The 19,785-nt window shown below is 45.4% G+C and overlaps 1 protein-coding gene across 9 annotated transcripts in view; it reads left to right on the forward strand.

The window, feature by feature from the left end:
- Window positions 1-19,785, forward strand: part of MAPRE2 (microtubule associated protein RP/EB family member 2) — a 192,077-nt gene that overhangs the window by 152,411 nt on the left and 19,881 nt on the right. For all 9 annotated transcript variants that reach the window (XM_053244461.1, XM_053244459.1, XM_053244463.1 and 6 more), the window contains 2 exons: window positions 1,979-2,124; window positions 7,002-7,215. In XM_053244461.1, coding sequence (XP_053100436.1) covers window positions 1,979-2,124; window positions 7,002-7,215 — 360 coding nt within the window. The remainder of the gene's footprint in view (window positions 1-1,978; window positions 2,125-7,001; window positions 7,216-19,785) is intronic.

Genomic DNA, 19,785 nt, shown 5'->3' on the forward strand with positions numbered 1-19,785 from the left:
CTCAGGTCTTGGTTTGCTGCATTTTTATCTGCAAGCCTATTGTAGTGGTTCAGGGTCAGTCAAACCAAATTTTGACGAAGTCGAGCCAGGTTTGGAAGTGCAAAGCAGTAACCTAGCCATTGTGGTACTGGAGAGATGTAAAAAACTCATCTGGATAGCAGGTGGAGTTGTGCAAGGGGAAATATTTGATTCAAGTAGTAGTGAGATGGAAATGTCTTTTACCAGCACTTATATGATTATAACTCAGATTCTTTGGAATATGGATGGGAGCTGAATGCTTCATCCATCACCTTGGGTAGTAAGAAGTCAGTCAGTCAAAACCTTCTTTGGCTTTATTCATCATCAGTGGTTCTTCTCTAGTTGATGAAAGGCCACATTATACATTTTGACAAGTATATGGTTGGCTTGTGTGTCATTTGTTTTCCCCTCCTAAATAGCAGTTGTGGAGGGATCAGTCAGATTGGAAACGTAGCATGGAGGGCTTTAACCCTTTGTCCCCACCACTGTCCCAATCCAGATCAGTTCCCTCTGTTGATATTACTCTGGGGGAATATTCCTGTTGGTGCCGAAACAAATAAGAGCTGCAGGGACCATGGCATGGGTAAAGGGTTTAAGCCCACCGCGACAGTGGTCCCAGTCTGGATGCTGCTATTGGATGCAACTGTAGTTCCAATCCCCTAGCTGTGTTCCAATCCCCCAGGCCATGCAGAGGCCAATTGCGCAGGCATGGTAGCCTCTAAAATGGCTGCTGTGCCGGAGGGGGAAGGCCCAAACATCCCAAAGAGCCAGCCGAACGGCTGGTAGAGGCATGAAGGGAGGCTGGCAGGGGGAGGGGGAATTTCCGTGGACCCCCACGCCACCTCCAACAACTCCCCTGAAGGGGGCAAGTTTTAACTGGGGGGGGGTGTGTTTTTGAGGGGGTGCCAGACTGAACTGGCCCAGTCTGGTTCAGGTCCAGTCCTGACTTGAACCGGACCAGCCAGTTCTGTGCACACCCCTAGCATCCAGACCTTTGGTGTTTCAGCAGGCCATTGGCAGAAGTTTCTTCCATGAATAGGAGAGGCCCCCTTATGCAAGGACCTGTTGAAAGAGTACAGCTTTCTTTCTGTTCATTCAAGGAGCTTCTACCATTAGTGCACTACTGTGCCAAAGGTCTGGATGTCGCCCAGGGAGAGGAATTGCATCCACTGGCTCCAAGATGCTAATGTGCCCACTCATGATTCCACTCCCCCAGCACAAGCGCATTCAGTATTCTTGTGCAAGGGGCTATATCTGCATGCATGCTGATGGGAATCCTGGATTATTAGAGTTCCCACCTGCAATGATGTACATAGGTACAGCTCTTGTGCAAGAATGCAGGCCACTGGGGGAGTGGCCAGCAGGTGTGGTCACACTGTCCCATCCCCATGTCCCCTCAATGTGATGAACATTTCTTGAGATCAGAGCCAGAATGAAAGTTGCCATATAGATATATTCAGTAGGCCTATGCAATTATTCAGTGTTGAATGGATGAAACCAAATAATGTGCACATTCTCCTCTGGCTCTGCCTGGAGGCAGCTGTTTCCACTGTTCACCTCCACACAGAGCTCTATGAAGAAAGTGCTAGCAACGAATATACTCATCGCTCTTCCTTGCATGCCTTCCTTGGACATTGCTGCAGCTTGTCGCAGCTCCGGTTCTTGATAAGGGCCCTCACTAGCACTGCATGCAGTACTGCTCTGCACAGAGGTGAACAGTAGGAAAGTCATCTCTGTGCAGGCCAGGGGGATGTGCGCATTATTCAGTTTTCACCATTCAAAATTGGATAATTTTACAGTCCTAAGATGCAGACCAACATACAAAACCTAGGTATGAATTTTATATATAAGTACTATGTCATCTTAATAGATGGTAAGCCTTGTTATTGTCTCCTTGATACGTGCTTCATTTACTCCATGGTTTGTATTGTGATTAATATTTATTTATATGTTGTTTTAGGGGCAGCTTATTGCCAGTTCATGGATATGTTGTTCCCAGGGTGTATTAGCTTGAAGAAAGTCAAATTTCAAGCGAAACTGGAGCATGAGTACATTCATAATTTCAAACTTCTGCAAGCATCTTTTAAAAGAATGAATGTGGATAAGGTAAGAGTTATAATTCAGCAACTTGAGAACTATTTCAGCGAAATATTTTCTGGTTCTTTTATTTGCATCTAGGGCTAATAGATGATTTTAGCATCTAGGGCTAATAGGTTCTTTTATTTGCATATATGCTAACATTTAACTCTATATAATAGAATAATGTAGAATATGTTGGATATTATTTTCCCTTAATAGACTAATGGCCACTGACAATTTACATTTCTTAAAGAGAAACATTTGGGGAAGGACAGGCGAGGTTGGTGATTCCAACCACCACTACGCTTAAAATCCAGTCACATTTACTTAGAATTCCCAATCAGTTCTGCTGGACTTTCTCTTCCAAAAAAACATGCCCAGGACTGAGCTGCTAGGCTTGTTCGCTTGGACTCGTAAGGTGCTTTAGGAGCATCATTAATGTCATTGATGGTGCTTAAACATCACAACCTACAGACGTCCTGCGCCAAAGTCCTCCAGCCCACTCCCACCTCCTACAAGCAGTGAGCAATTCAACATGCGCCATGCCCTCTGAGCACATTGACCAATCAGAACACCACTGCAGGTCACATGGGGGAAGTTCTTCCATCCAGTCTTCTGTAGAGTCTGTCCTTTGGATGGGGCTCAGTTTTAGATTCCAAAGTGAAGGGTGAGTGGGTCTGCACACAGTGTTGAATCTTGTGATGGGGCACATTCCAACAGGCAGAGTGGGGGAAAGGGGCGGGGGTGTCGATATTTCTCCTGAGTGCATGGGCTCGCACCCCTGTAGTGGTGAGTCCGAACCGGTCTGGCAGCCATTCTAAGGAATGGCCGAACTGCCGGACCGGTTCGGCTCTTGGTGGTTCGGGTCCGGGTGGGGGGTATGACTTTAAGGGCGGGAGGGCTTGCTTATCCCTCCCGCCTCTTCGGCCCCCTCCAGCGCCCGTATTTAACTTAAAAGCGGGGCGCTGGAAACCAGCCGCTACCGCCGCCCGGCGGGTAGACTCTTCCCGGCGGGTAGACTGGGCCTCCGGCGTCCTTTGCGGCGTGCGCATGCGCGCGCGCGCAAAGCGCCTTCAGTCTTCTGGAGGCCTTGCTAACGAGAGGAGCTCCGTTCGGTAGCTCCTCTCGTTTACTTCAAGCATTGGGTAAGGACACACTCGGGCGGGCGGGCAGCTGGGAGGGAGGGCTGGCTGGCTGGCGGGCGGGCGGGCGATGGCAGGGGCACCCTTAATTGTTAATCTGTTCGGGGGGGCAGGGGTAGCGGCGGCGGGGGCGGCTGGTTTCCAGCGCCCCGCTTTTAAGTTAAATACGGGCGCTGGAGGGGGCCGAAGAGGCGGGAGGGGTAAGCAAGCCCTCCCGCCCTAAAAGAAAGGCCCCCCCGTCGGTGCCGGTCCGGACTGGGCCGGACCGTGCACATCCCTACACCCCTGTCTGGGTACAATCTGTCAGATTTAATTTGTTGCACTTCATGCTTCTGACAAAAGTAGGCATTGCTGCTGCTACCACATTGCTGCTGCTGCAGTAGTGAAAGGAGAAAGAGAAATGGGGGCAAGGACTGGCCTTGGACGCCCCTCAGAGGCTGTGAGCCGCGCATGCACTGTCTCTCCCCCCCGCGCCTCTCTCTCTCGTGCGCTGTCTCTCCCCCCCGCGCCTCTCTCTCGCGTGCGCTGTCTCTCCCCCCCGCGCCTCGCTCTCGCGTGCGCTGTCTCTCCCCCCCGCGCCTCGCTCTCGCGTGCGCTGTCTCTCCCCCCCGCGCCTCTCTCTCGCGTGCGCTGTCTCTCCCCCCCGCGCCTCTCTCTCGCGTGCGCTGTCTCTCCCCCCGCGCCTCTCTCTCGCGTGCGCTGTCTCTCCCCCCCCGCGCCTCTCTCTCGCGTGCGCTGTCTCTCCCCCCCCGCGCCTCTCTCTCGCGTGCGCTGTCTCTCCCCCCCGCGCCTCTCTCTCGCGTGCGCTGTCTCTCCCCCCCGCGCCTCTCTCTCGCGTGCGCTGTCTCTCCCCCCGCGCCTCTCTCTCGCGTGCGCTGTCTCTCCCCCCGCGCCTCTCTCTCGCGTGCGCTGTCTCTCCCCCCGCGCCTCTCTCTCGCGTGCGCTGTCTCTCCCCCCGCGCCTCTCTCTCGCGTGCGCTGTCTCTCCCCCCGCGCCTCTCTCTCGCGTGCGCTGTCTCTCCCCCCCGCGCCTCTCTCGCGTGCGCTGTCTCTCCCCCCGCGCCTCTCTCTCGCGTGCGCTGTCTCTCCCCCCCGCGCCTCTCTCGCGCGTGCGCTGTCTCTCCCCCCCGCGCCTCTCTCGCGCGTGCGCTGTCTCTCCCCCCCGCGCCTCTCTCTCGCGTGCGCTGTCTCTCCCCCCCGCGCCTCTCTCTCGCGTGCGCTGTCTCTCCCCCCCGCGCCTCTCTCTCTCTCGCGCGCTGTCTCTCTCTCTCGCGCGCTGTCTCTCCCCCCCGCGCCTCTTGCCCGCGCGCTGTCTCTCCCCCCTGCGCCTCTCTCTCGCGCGCTCTCTCCCCCCCGCGCCTCTCTCGCTCGCTCTGTCTCCCCCCCACCTGCCTCGCTTGCTCGCTAGAGTCTGTGGCCACCTCTGGTCGCCAGGCCCGCCAGCGTGGGTCGGCCAATCAGGCACCTCTGCAGCCCAGCCAATCAGCTGGGCTGCCGGGATGCATTTTTCCCAGGCAACCCTAGGAGAAATATATATATAGATTGTTGGACCAAAGATTTATGAAATACAGATCTGGAACAGATGTGTTCAGATCTTTTGCTGTAATTTATTTTACAAGTTTTCTGAATGGTATAAGAACTTATAAACATTAAACTCAGAAGAAAAATTCAAAATTCTGAATAAGTTGATATGTCGGTGATGCAATGTGCATATTAACTCCAAACGCTTAACAAAAAGACCTTTTATTGTGCAAACAAAGAAAAACTAAAAGTTGGGAAATATAAAACCATAAGACATTTCAGTGTGACACACCATCTTCAGTTAAGTAAAAACAAATGAGCACAGATTTAAAAAACCCGGTTCCCCAGTTGTTAAATTCCTTAGACGTGATAACACACAATTCCCTGACTGGCGGAAAGATAATGTGCGGGGGCAGTTGGGAGAGAAGGGGGAACACCTGATTCTTCTCAGAGGCTAATAAACTTCATGGCATCAGCCAGCACCTCCTGAGCATTAATGTCAGGACTGATTTATTTCTGAAAACTCCGATTTATTTTTAAGAAATAAAAATAAATATATGTTGATAATGGATAGTTTAAAAGTACTAAGTTTATAATTCAGAATTCATCAGTGGACAAATTAAAAAAGAAAACATTTATGAGAAATGTTAAATATGTTAAAATTTTCAGCTTAGAAAGGAAAACTAACTCCATTTAATACAGGTTGACAGGTTACTAGCTTTATATGGGACTTTCTGGGCAGGAGGATGAGAGCCTTATGCTTGTTGAAATCTTTTCATTTCAGTCTCTGCTAGCATGGAATCTACCTTTTTGCAATCAGATCACTTTGGGGGGGGGGGTAAAAAGCCACAAGCGATATTAAAATATTACTAGCCAACCCTGCACAGAGCATCTGTGTGCTCTTTGGGGCCGGTGGTTCCTCCTCCCCCGCTTCTGGCCCAGTCTCTCCTGTCCACCCCCAACCTTCTGCCCTGGTCTGCGCCGCTAGCACGCTTTTCTTCCCTGCTGGCCAGGCGCAGTGTGGCTCCAGCGCCTGCCTGGGCTCCACGGCTCCACTGCCCGTCTCCTCTCACCCCTGCCAGGCCTCCACCACCCTCTGCCTCTTCCTGGCGGCCCAGCCACCTCCTCACCAAGGCCGGCCTGGACCCACTCCTGCCGCTTCCTCATCATGGCTGGCCTGGGCCGGGCCCAGCTGCCTCTCCTCACTGCTACCGCTGCCTCCTGCTTCTGCTCCCCCACTTTCTTCTCCCCCTCCCAGCAACCAGGCCTGGGCCTGCCTCCGCTGCCACGTTTCCGCCCGCCAAACATCCCCATGTGTTTCCAGTCGGCTTAGTGAAATAATTATATAGGTTCCACAATTTAACTGTAGCTAGACTGAAAAATATCCCAAAATAACTTGGGATCAAAATGGGGAGCAGGGGCTCATATTTAATCCTGCTTCAGACTGTTAGCTGTCTTGGAATCCAATCTCTATTTGCAGGCAAGTCATTGTGTTCTGCTCTGTATTCAGTGTTTGATGTTCCCAGTTCCCTTTTGTTGGTAGGTGTGTGATGTATGTGTTTGAAGAAATGCACTTGTTGAAAACACACACACACACTCTACATTTTGAGATGTACACAAAACATTTTACAAATATGGCCCTGCATGTACTTGGATTCAGAGAGTAATCCTGTGGAACAGCCTTCATACTTTCTTAGTCTACACTAAATGATTTACTGACCTATTTGCCCTATTAATAGGTGTGATAAAAGGGTAATTTGTTTTCTGTTGTTCCAAAGAGCATTGGAAAGCACCGAGGATTGAACTGTATTAAATTTATTGTTAGTATTTCTGGCATAGAGGTAGAGAACTACGTGTATATGATTAAGCAATAAATAGTTCAGGCTACAGGATTGCCAGCTACTAAGTAAGGTTGAGAGGACAAACAGGAGAGTAGTACACATTTTAAGAAGAGTAATGTGGTCTAAGTGATATGAATTAACCTAGCTTCAGAACTCTCTGTTGGGAGAAGGGCAGTGTAAGATAATGCACAGTAAATTAACTGATGGCCTAGATAATGAGCCAGAATGGTACATATAGTCAATAATTATCTTTCCTTTATATTGCTGCCTTATAAGTAGTATTTCGGGTTAAATTATTTTATTATGAGTGTGTTGGTGTTTGGGGATTTTTGGTGCAGTAGTCCTAAATTGCTTGAGTTGTCTCTTTAAATCACTGACCCATCTTGCTTTGTTCCATACAGGTTATTCCGGTGGAGAAATTAGTAAAGGGGCGCTTCCAGGACAACTTGGATTTCATCCAGTGGTTTAAGAAGTTTTTTGATGCTAACTATGATGGGAAAGAGTATGATCCAGTGGAGGCCCGGCAAGGCCAAGATGCTATTCCACCACCTGATCCCGGCGAGCAGATTTTTAATTTGCCAAAAAAATCTCATCATGCAAACTCCCCCACAGCAGGTATTGTATCTTGTTGCAAAATGTGTTTCTTTTTTAATAGCAGCAATTATTGAATGGTATGTTGATGTCAGTACAAAACTAAAGAGACAGTTAGACATGTGGAGCTGATGGGAGCCTATGCATGGATAAGACGGTAATGTAGAGAGGAGGGGTCTGGATTTGTTAGGCACTGAGGAGCATTCTGGGTCAAGCCAAGCCTGTATAGAAGCACTTGAACCACAGTGGAACTAGAGTGTTGGCACTAATATCCAATTGGTTCTGCACAGCTTTTAAACAGCTGCCTGGGTGGGAGCTGCTAGGACCTGGAGAACTTCCAGTTTGGGATTCCGTTCAGTGTGAACAGCACCATCTGGCTTCTCTAAGTTTGTCATACCAGGAGAGAAAGTTGTTGCTGGCTGTGCAGTGCAGTGGGTACACGGGCTGTTCTGCCCCCCAGCAGGGGAGAAACAGTGGGAGTGAAAGAGACCCCGGTCCTGCAATGAACAGAAGCCAGCCAGCATCCTTCTGCTTCGTGTCGGTGTGCAAGCAGCAGTGGTGCACCCTATAAGCTGAGGCTGGTCGGTGAGGTGGGGACTGTAGGTGAGAGGAAGAGCTAAGAGAAAGTGGCAGTAGCACAGATGATGTGGGGGCAGTGGCAGCAGGCAGGTGGGTGACACCTGAAGCATGCAGTGGTTTGGGATGCCTATACCCGCTGCCTGAGACTGTCACTTCACATGGCCTCATGATATAGCCGTCTCTGTCTCTAATATTAATACTACTACTACTACTAATAATAATAATAATAATTTATCTGTTTATTTATTTATATTTTTCCCCTCTCTTCCTCTAAGGAGCCCAGAGTGGAGTACATAGTTAGGTTTCTCCTCACAACAACCCTGTGAAGTAGGTTAGGCTGAGAGAGAAGTGACTGGCCCAGAGCCACCCAGCAAGTATCATGGCTGAATGGGGATTTGAACTCATGTCTCCCCAGTCCTAGTCCAGCACTCTAACCACTACACCACGCTGGCTCTACTACTGGGCTACAGCTGCAGTTGTACTGATCCTATTTCTTACATTGGTTGCGGTGCAGTTAATTTAGCAAGAATTGAGATATTAGGGTGGTGTGCCTGTTTGCTTTTTCCATAGGTTGCATGCATGTACATGTATGCATATAAGAACATATAAGTTATGAAGCTCCTGAGTAAAGGATTTTAAAAGCAAACAATTGGGTGTGTCTGCTCTAAATGACATAAGCGCCTCTTGACTTAAGGCTCTTTTTTTAAAAAGCTGTACTGTGATTCACTAGAGTAATAAATAATTTGAAATAAATGTAATTTTGTACATAGAGGATCGAACTCTTAGCTAGTGGTTTTGCTGATAGGCATAGGTGATGATAAGAAATGAGAAGTGTTGGTTTGCCTCTCTTTTCCATTTTCATCCTTACAGGAAACTGCTGACATAATCCAGTTTTATATGTATTGGAATGTTTCCAAATTCTAAGTGCTGGCCCAGTCACAGAAAGTAAATCAATATATATGTTCTCTTTTTAAAAAAAAAATTGCTGATCTCTAGCAGTTAGCCTGCTAGGATTCCATTGAGTGTGATGTTCTATTTTGTTTTTAAATCTCCATTTAATTCATATTGATGGTATGGTGTTAAGAACCACAGGGAAAGCTAGAAAAAACAAACTTGAGTCCAAACCAATAGTTTTTATAATGATCAAAGAACGAAAGGCAGAAAAAGGTTGTCCTGACTTGGTAAGACTAGGACACAGAATCTGCAGACACCAGTGCTTGCTGAAGTTTGGAGAACCTGCAAATGTGCACGCTTTGCAGTGCTCCTCTAATTATAATTGCTTGATTGTCCATGTCCCTTTTTAAAAGTTAAGTTAACTAAAGTGTTTCTGTGGAGCTCAGTCACCTGATTGGCAACGTACAGTCCTAGCTTTGTTTCTTGCTGGGGATTTCATTACCTGTTTCAGACATAATGCTAAACTATCATTTTAGAGCCATGTGAACAAGCCATAGGCTTGCATGATCTCTCCCCCTTGCATGTGTGCAGGGGAGTAAACGCTTCCACTTTCAGAATAAACAGCAGTTCCGCATTATTTGTGAGTCTGGGGATTTGCAGTTTATCTAACCACAGTTAAAATACTGCTGGTATTAATGCTGATTATCAGATAATTTGTTGTCCTGGTTTGTTTGAACTATAGTTAGTTAACCACAGTTTGCTGAATTTATACGTAATATGGAACTGTAGCATTTTCTAAAGTGAAAGCAAAGACCGTCCCTCCACTCTTTGTATGCAGGAGTGGGGAGAGAAGCTCCATTACAGTCATTCACATAGCCCTAAGCCTTGGCTTATCTTTGTGACTGAAGCAGCCAAATCTTTCTTCACATTTTTAAAAGAATGAAAGACAGCTAATTGTGTTAAGACCTTTGAAAGAATTCATGGGACCGGGGCACTGATGGCTGTCTCGCAGAAGGATGTTTATGTTTAAACAGAGGAAAATTTGTGACTCCTACATATAATGTATAACCTCTAGACAGTGTTGAAACCAGAGTGTTATGAAGTTATCTGATGGTAAATATGGCTTGGATGGAACATAAGCTGAAGGCACTTCTGCTCATACAAGGGAGGGAGTCTCCAATTTATTCTGATTTTTGCCTTCCCACTGTAGCCTTCCATGTCATAATCCAGAGGGAGGCAGTTCCACTCTGGCAGTGCAGGGGCAGTTCCACTCTGCTCAAGGAATGTGACTTCCCTGCACCCCATCCCCCACAAACTCCTGCAGGGAGGAAGAAGCCACATTCCTTGAGCAGAGTGGAGCTCTCAGTTATGATTCAAGCCCAAATCCTTTTGTCTGCCAAAGACTGAGGCACTATTAAATCGATGAGTTCAACATTGTGGTCAGATTTCAAAGGCTCTTTTCCAGGGTTTGGAAAGATATGACCTAACTGCCACTGTGCCATAAACCAGTAGCTTGCCTGTAAAATTCTGGCCCCGTGTGAAATGGTTTTCCTGTTCTACTGTTCTGCTTTTCAGCAAAGTTCTCGAAGTGATTTGCACAGAAAAAGTATGAAGAGATGGTTCCTGTCCTAAAGGGGCTCACAATCTAATATTAGTGTACATAATTGGTTATGAGGAAGTTATGAGTAATCCTGTGATAACAATGTAATCTTATTTACATAAGAAAAGTTGAAGTATTCACATTTTTTGGTTACCATGGCTCTTAGCAAGCTTTTATTTTCAGTGGTAAACCACTTTAGAAGTGCAGTTAAGAGTAAAAATAATCTTGGTTACAATGTATTCTGCTTTGATTTTTCTGAATACCCTAAAAGAACTGCTGGAAGCTGTTTGGCTTCCGGCAGCAGCGAGCCCGCCTCCAAAACGAGGTTAAGAGAGCAGGCACTCCCTTAGCCTCATCTTTAGGATCATCTGCCAGCCCTGGCTGCGAGACTGCAGTGTTCCTGGCCAAAGTTTGAGTAGAGCCCCATAATGCACTGTGCACTAGCACAGTGCATTATGGGAGTTTGAGTGGGGGATGCTGTGCCCCTGGTCCCAACCCTCCACGCTGCCGGGGTGGAGGTGGCAGCTGCATATATGGACACGTGATTTCCACACCCAGACCAGCAGCCCAGATCGTCTGCGGCAGGAGGTAAGCATTCCAAGGTTTCCTCCCTGCTCACCCTGTAGCCCTTTCTCACTGATCGTGAGAAAGTTCTCAATATATTCTTTGAGAAGCAGAAATTCCAATTCCTTAATATTGCCATCCACACGAATAGTGACTTGTTAAAACTAGTCAGAGTGCATTATTATTAATGTTGTTTGCGGCTTATAAAAATGTAAATTGATACAAATAACACATTATAAAGTCTGTCTTTTTGGCATTGGTTATGGATACATGCCTGTTAAACATGGCTTTTTTTTCTTTAGTAGCATCTCATCCTTTCCTGCCTTTTCCTACTATGTATTAAAAGAACCCATGTTTGAAGCATGCACTCGTTATAACTGTGATAAAATGAATGCATTTTTAATTGAGAATCTGCCCCAAAGTAGAAAAAAGTAAGTTGTTATTTCAAACGGTACTTCAAAGCATGATAATACTGGATGGCCATAACCAGATGCTTGGAGTATATAAAAATGTACATCTATGAAAATTCAAGGGCTGGTTCATATGTCACAAAACACTCCATATGATGCATCCCAACTGCCCTCAGAGAAGTATTTGTGTAGCATGCAAATCAAGCCCTCTATTGATGCAGTTGCAGCTTTCTTGCAAGTATTACTCAAATTGCTATTGGAAAACAGTGGCATTATATTTGTGAAGGATTTGGTATTTTTGGATTTGGTATCAGTATTTTTCCATATAAATGCATATCTAAGGGACAGTAGAGGTGCATTGTATGGTGCTCTTTAGTGTAGGAAGCAACTAAGTGAATTGTGCTTGACCTCGAAACTGCCAGAATGTTTCCCAACAACAAACTGACATATCAAACTCTAATGCCAGCGTGGTGTAGTGGTTAGAGTGCTGGACTAGGACTGTGGAGACCTGAGTTCAAATCCCCATTCAGCCATGATACTTGCTGGGTGGCTCTGGGCCAGTCACTTCTCTCTCAGCCTAACCTAATTCACAGGGTTGTTGTGAGGAGAAACTCAAGTATGTAGTACACTGCTCTGGGCTCCTTGGAGGAAAAGCTGGATATAAATGTAATAAATAAATAAAGCGACACTAGTTCAGGCAGTGCATACCTGGTTTCTTGAGGATATCCTAGCATGCCTATCTCCAGCTGCATGGACTGCTTGCCAAGTGACCAAGACAGCCGAGTTCTTCACGCTATGTGTTTCTTTGTCTCTGTTTTCTTTAAATTTACTCCATTTTTAAAGAGCCAATCCAGGCGTTCAGGAGAAGCAGATGGTGCAGCTCTTTCAGGACTATACCACTAAAGAGTGCAAGTGGTAGATGGCACATTTATTGGTCCCATGAGCCAAAAACTTGCTACACATACAAAAGAAGCACTCCAGTTTTCCTTTCCAAGGACTGCTTTTCTAAGCTTAGATGCTTTGCTCAATGGAGGTGAAAAGAAACCTAGGGACTGTGTGTCTTTCCTTGTCAGATTATACTGACATGAAATTGTAGAGTTCCTACAGATCTGTATTACATATCCTCCAATATTTCTCATATGAAAATGGAGATGCTTTCAGTGTACTTGAAACACTCCGCCAAGGGGCTTTGTCTGAATCCAGTCCCCCCTTGTTACACATTATTTGCCTACTGTGTGTTGTATTCATTTCATCTGCACTAGTCTGCCCCATGCTGGTGTCTGAAGCTGTTCAGAAAAAGCAGTTCTGTACTAAAGAAAATTCCTCCTTTTGCTGCAAAATCATAATCTGCCATCCTCTCTTGGCAAAGCACTTGCTAAGATTGTGGTGGGGATTATGTTAAACATCAGATTGTGAATTGTTTCCTTTAAAACGGAGGCAGACATTTTCAAATGTTAAGTGTGCACGCCTCCAAAGAGTTCCAAAGCATGACTCCATTTTCACATGGCTGAAACATTTTTGCAAAAAGAGGGCTCCCCTCTTATCCCAGCCCTGGTGAACATTTTAAAACTGGGGAGAGGGGTGAGAAGGATGTCCAGCAGCCCAACACTGGGGCTTCAGTTCCACTCATAGCTCATTATACATTCCCAGGGCTACTAAAGTAGAAAAGAATTGTGCAAATAAGAAACATCTTGAAAGACTCACAGCTATGTAGCTGCACACATACAACGAACTTCAGTTTAGTTTTCTAGTTTCCCACAGACAGGTTTGACAGTTAACCCCCAAAGCAAGCTGGAATTATCTTCAATCTCAATCTGATTCCAAACTTTTGGATCCCCATGGAGTCTAGCATCTGTTTCCTCTTTCTGTAAATGGAGTGCTGAGACCCATCTTTCCAAATGAGTTATTTCTCCTGTATTATTCTTAGGTATTTGGAATTAATGGTTATTGTTAAAAATTGAACTGGTGTTCAGAATATGAGAAATATCTTTATTCAGTTTCACGAATGGGAAATGACAGATTTTCGTTGTGCCTTAAGAGGGCAACTGTTCAAGCGAGTCATTGCAGGTCAAGGATAATGCAGCTTGGAAACGGTAGCATAAATAGTTTCTTAGGACTAATCTTTTGACTACCCTGATGTGTTCCCCCCCCCCCCTTGCTTGGAAGGCAAGATCTGACTTGGTACAGAGTTGGTGGCCCTTGGATAATACCGGATAATTTGTCACTGTTAGGCTGCAAATGTCAAAGAGAATTAAGACAAAATCAGTATACTAAGACATTATTACAGAGATTATACTGTTAAACATTACTAAAATGCTTTTTTCAAAGAAAATTAAGCAAAACTTCCCATATAGGTATATTTTTACTTAGTTTCTTCAGCAGAGATTCAGTCATAGGTTGGATGAAAAGTAATACAATAATTTGATAACATCTATATAACATGTATAACATGTTTTCATCCTCGGGTCATCTTCAGGGACTAGTAATAAAATCACCAGGAAAGAATCTGAGTTCTGCTCACATATATTTTGAAGGGAAGAGCCATTGGATATACACTTGGGCACTCATCATAACAATGAAAAGTGTGCATATTTTGTACTCCTGAATCAATTTCTGGGTTCTAAATACATTGTATTAAGCAGTCTTAAGTTAGGTTTAAATGACATAAGGAATCCTTCTTCAGTACAATGAGGACAGCTTTGTACATTATGCAGAGTTGGTGATAGAGGATGCACAAATGACTTGTTGACCCCTTTCCGTACTTCTGGTGTACAACATGAAAGGAGAAAAATGCATGTTTCCTCCCCCACAGTGAAATGCGTACACTTCTGATGCAATTCCAGGACTTGCATTTCATCATGGGGGGAGATGTATGACTTTCTACTTTGCACATACCCTGAATGAGCTGGAAAACGGTGTGTATGTGTATTTATTTAGTTATCATATTTTTATACTGCCTTAACATCTTTAAGTGTTATGTTTTGGAAGAAAGTATCAACGAGAACAGAGCTTTTTGCAGGTTTTCATCTAAGAGGTGCACTGCTAATCATCTTACTGTAGGATGTCATCTGTAAATTTGATTTTAATATTGACATCAGCTTAGAACCAGTGTTAAACTATTTTTCTTGGACATTGCTATGAGCTGCCTACAAGTATAGATGGAAGCAAGTATTAAGGATTATACTATTGGTCCTATGTAAGGCAGATAGAAAAATATACCAAGTAAATATCAATTCAGTACTGAAATTGTTTATGTCACATGGCATTAACCATGGATCAGCAGCACATAAATGACTACATATTAGACATAATACAAAGTGCAAAACATTACAAACAAAGCTACACAACATCTCATGGATACTGATAAATGCACATATCTGTCTAAAAGACTTGAAAAAGATTATTCCATATTTTCAGTTCAAAAAAATTTACAATTTCAGAAACACCTTTCTATCACTAGCTTATACCTGAACTTTGAGGCTGCTAAGACAAATGTGATAACTTTTGAGAGGAGAGCTGGTCTTGTGGTAACAAGCATGACTTGTCCTCTTAGCTAAGCAAGGTCTGCTCTGGTTGCATAAAAATGGGAGACTACATGTGTGAGCACCATAAGATATTTCCCTTAGTGGATGGAGCTGCTCTGGGAAGAGCAGAAGGTTCCAAGTTCCCTCCCTGGCATCTCCAGGATAGGGCTGAGAGAGATTCCTGCTTGCAACCTTGGAGAAGCTGCTGCCAGTCTTTGTAGACAATACTGAGCTAGATGGACCTATGGTCTGACTCAGTATATGGCAGCTTCCTATGTTCCTATGAGTTGACTTTGTAAGTCATCTAGCAAATAGATTATTCAGGAGGATAACCTATTGTTCGTCTGTTGCAGGAAAAACCAAAAACCAGACTGGCTCACTGAAGACTAATGTGTTTGTTGTGATGCATGCTTTCATGGGCTAGAATCCACTTTGTTGCACTGTATGTATGCTGCAGGGCTATCCTTAGAGAATCTTGGTGGTGAGCAAGACCTGGGACAAATCAGTGTAGGACCCCCTTCCAGTTAATTTTAGTGGGAGTTTAAAGAGCAAGGCCCGGAGTATGCTGTGATATTTCGCATCAATAGAGGTATGTGTGAGCATCATGTGCACATGTATAGCTAAAGAATCAAAACAATCAAAGTTGGTATAATAAGAGTAATTCCTATTGGTGCTCATGAACTTTTTGTGTAAGTGTCTCATCCGTTTACTTTAGATCCAGAGATCTCATATGTCATATATTTATTTTATATCACAGATTAGCCTATAACTGGCAATAATGCCAGTTATAAAGTGTGCCATCAAGTCAATTTTGACTCCTGGAACCCACAGAGTCCTGTGGTTTGCTTTGGTAGAATACAGGAGGGGTTTACCATTGCCTCCTCCCACACAGTATGAGATGATGCCTTTCAGCATCTTCCTATATCGCTGCTGCGTGATATAGGTGTTGGGAAACATACCAATGGGGATTCAAACCAGCAACCTTCTGCTTGTTAGTCAAGCATTTCCCCACTGTGCCTCTTAAGGTTCTGCATAATTGCTGGTTACAGGCTAATCTGTGAGTTTAGGTGAGACATTCAGCTTGAAGAGTTTTCTTTGATACGCATGGGACCTCTGCTTCTTGTATAACAAACTATGGTATTTTAGCTTTTATCCCCCCCCCCCCAACCCCGCAATATTTATCTTCTGTTTGGTTGGTTTTGGTGATTGGCATATTTGCAGATCATAACAGTACTGTTTGTAGCTGAGGAAGTCAAGAATGTGTGCTTGACCCCCCCCCCATTTATCCTCTTTATACCTGATCAAGAACAGCCCTTTGCTGTGGTATTGCTTCCCGAGTAATTATAGCCTACATAGATGATCATCTCATTTTTCTGCACTTTCAGATTTTGCTTTTAGTTATTGCTCCTTGGTAGGACCAGTTTTGTTTTTAACTACTGGAATGTCAAGTAAGAATAATAGTTTTTTAGATTATCAACACATATGGCAGAATTTGCTGAATTTATGGCAGTTGTCATAGCGGCCATGACAACTATGGGCATATCCCAGGTGGTCTCAGGACCAACGCATGTTGCTGGCTACACGCTTGATCTGGTCTTTCACTCTGAACAGGGTGGTGCTAATGTGCACCCCTTCCCCCTTGAATTGGTACTTGGAACCAACAATTACTCGCTGTGACATTTTTAATGAGTTCTTTGTGGATAAAAACTCTCGTAGTAGGGCTTAGATTCAAAATCTACAATTGTTACAGAGTCTGAAGCTGAGGTGTCCAGCATCTCCTCTTATGTGATGATCCTGGATCAGTTTCAGTTTGTGACTCCTGAGGATGTGGACATGTTGCTTGGAATGGTGTGGCCTACCACCTGTCCTCTTGATCCTTGCCCAACATGGCTTATACTATCTAGTGGGGAAGCTATTGTAGAGGGCCTGGCAGAGATTATAAATGCTTCTCTGAGAGAGGGCAGGATGCCTCCTTGTCTTAAGGAGGCAATCATTAGACCGCTTCTGAAAAAGCCTGCCTTGGATCCCTCGGAGTTAAGCAATTACAGGCCTGTCTCCAACCTTCCGTGGCTGGGCAAGGTGATTGAGAAAATGACCTCCCAGCTCCAGGCAGTCTTGGAGGAAACTGATCATCTAGACCCATTTCAAACTGGCTTTCGGGCAGGCTATGAAGTGGAGACTGCTTTGGTTGGCCTGATGGATGATCTCCAATTGGAAATTGACTGAGGGAGTGTGACTCTGTTGGTCCTTTTGGATCTCTTGGCAGCTTTCTATACTATTGACCAGAGTATCCTTCTGGAACGTCTGAGGGGATTGGGGGTGGGAGGCACTGCTTTGCAGTTGTTCCGCTCCTACATCACGGGCAGATTCCAGATGGTATCTCTTGGAGACTGTTCTTCAAAATTTGAACTTTCTATGGTGTTACTCAGGGCTCCATCTACATGTAACCGCTGGGAGAGATCGTCAGGGGATTTGGTGTACGGTGTTATCAATATGCTGATGACACCCAAATCTATTTCTCCATGTCAGCATTATCAGGAGAAGGCATAACCTCCCTAAATGCCTGCCTGGTGGCAGTAATAGGCTGGATGAGGGATAACAAACTGAAGCTGAATCCAGATAAGATGGAGGTACTTACACTGAGGGAAATAAGTATTTGATCCCCTGCTGATTTTGTCCGTTTGCCCTCTGACACAGAAATGACCAGGCTATAATTGGAATGGTAGGTTTATTGTAGCTGTGAGAGACAGAATAACAACAAACAAACCCTCAAAAGCCCAGTGCCCAAAAGTCAGCGATGGATTTGCATTGTAGTGAGGGAAATAAGTATTCGATCCCCTATCAACCAGCAAGATTTCAGGCTCCCAGGTGTCTTTTCACTATATGCAGGTAACAAGCTGAGATGAGGAACACCCTCTGTAAGGAAGTGCTCCTAATCCCAGCTTGTTACAGTACCTGTATAAAAGACACCTGTCCATAGAAGCAAGCAATCACTCAGCTTCCAAACTCACCACCATGCCCAAGACCAAAGAGCTGTCAAAGGATGTCAGGGACAAGGTTGTAGACCTGCACAAGGCTGGACTGGGCTACAAGACTATTGCCAAGCAGCTTGGTGAGAAGGTGACTACAGTTGGCACGATAACTCGCAAATGGAAGAAACACAAAATAACTGTCAATCTCCCTCGGTCTGAGGCTCCATGCAAGATCTCACCTCGTGGAGTTGCAATGATCATGAGAACGGTGACAAAGCAGCCCAGAACTACACGGGGGGAACTTGTCAATGATCTCAGGGCAGCTGGAACCATAGTCACCAAGAAAACTATTGGTAACACACTACGCCGTGAAGGACTGAAATCTTGCAGTGCCCGCAAGGTCCCCCTGCTCAAGGCAGCACATGTACAGGCCCGTCTGCAGTTTGCCAATGCACATCTGAATGATCCAGAGGAGAACTGGGCGAAAGTGTTGTGGTCAGATGAGACCAAAATCGAGCTCTTTGGCATCAACTCAACTCGCCGTGTGTGGAGGAGGAGGAATGCTGCCTATGAGCCCAAGAACACCATCCCCACCGTCAAACATGGAGGTGGACACATTATGCTTTGGGGGTGTTTTTCTGCTAAGGGGACAGGACACCTTCACCGCATCAAAGGGACGATGGACAGGACCATGTTCCATCAGATCTTGGGTGAGCACCTCCTTCCCTCAGCCAGGGCATTGAGAATGGGTCGTGAATGGGTATTCCAGCATGACAATGACCCAAAACACACATCCAAGGCAACAAAGGAGTGGCTCAAGAAGAAGCACATGAAGGTCCTGGAGTGGCCCAGCCAGTCTCCAGACCTTAATCCCATAGAAAATCTGTGGAGGGGGCTGAAGGTTCGGGTTGCCAAACATCAGCTTCGAAACCTTTCTGACTTGGAGAGGATCTGCAAAGAGGAGCGGGACAACATCCCTCCTGGGTTGTGTGCAAACCTGGTGGCCAACTACAAGAAACGTCTGACCTCTGTGATTGCCAACAAGGGTTTTGCCACCAAGTACTAAGACATCTTTTGTGAAGGGATCGAATACTTATTTCCCTCACTACAATGCAAATCCATCACTGACTTTTGGGCACTGGGCTTTTGAGGGTTTGTTTGTTGTTATTCTGTCTCTCACAGCTACAATAAACCTACCATTCCAATTATAGCCTGGTCATTTCTGTGTCAGAGGGCAAACGGACAAAATCAGCAGGGGATCAAATACTTATTTCCCTCACTGATTGTGAGGGGTCAGAACTTGGGAGACAATTTTGATCTGCCTGTTCTGTATGGGGTCATGCTGCCCCAGAAGGAACAGGTACTCAGTCTGGGGGTGCTTCTGGATCCAAGCCTCTCCCTGGTGTCCCAGGTTGAGGTGGTGGCCAGAGGTGCTTTTTATCAGCTTTGGCTGATAAACCAGTTGCGTCTGTTTCTTGAGATGAATGACCTCAAAATGGTGGTCAATATGCTAGTAACCTCTAGACTGGATTACTGCAGTGCGCTCTATGTGGGGCTGCCTTTGTATATATTCCAGAAACTGCAGTTGGTACAGAATGCAGCACCCAGATTGGTTTCTGGGACAGGCCTTCTCTGTTGTCTCCCCGAGACTTTGGAACGCGCTTCCCGTGGGAATAAGAGTCCCCCCACCTCTAGCGGCTTTTAAAAAGTGTCTAAAGACTTATCTTTTTACCCAGGCCTTTTAGCTTTTTAACTTTGTAACTTTTTAAATTTTGGATTGTTTATTGATTGTTTTAAACTGTTTTTAGTATATTTAATTGATTTTTTGTTTTTGTTTGTTGTGAACCGCCCTGAGACCTTGGGTTGGGGCAGTATAAAAATGCGCTAAATAAATAAATAAATATGGGAGAGACCATATCACTCCTGTGTTGAAGGAACTACACTGGCTGCTGATACATTTCCGGGCAAAATTCAAGGTTCTGGTTATTATCTATAAAGCCCTAAACAACTTAGGCCCTGGTTATTTAAGAGCACATCTTCTTCACCATGAG

This window comes from Hemicordylus capensis, chromosome 4 (genome assembly GCF_027244095.1).
Source record: "Hemicordylus capensis ecotype Gifberg chromosome 4, rHemCap1.1.pri, whole genome shotgun sequence".
Taxonomy (NCBI): domain Eukaryota; kingdom Metazoa; phylum Chordata; class Lepidosauria; order Squamata; family Cordylidae; genus Hemicordylus; species Hemicordylus capensis.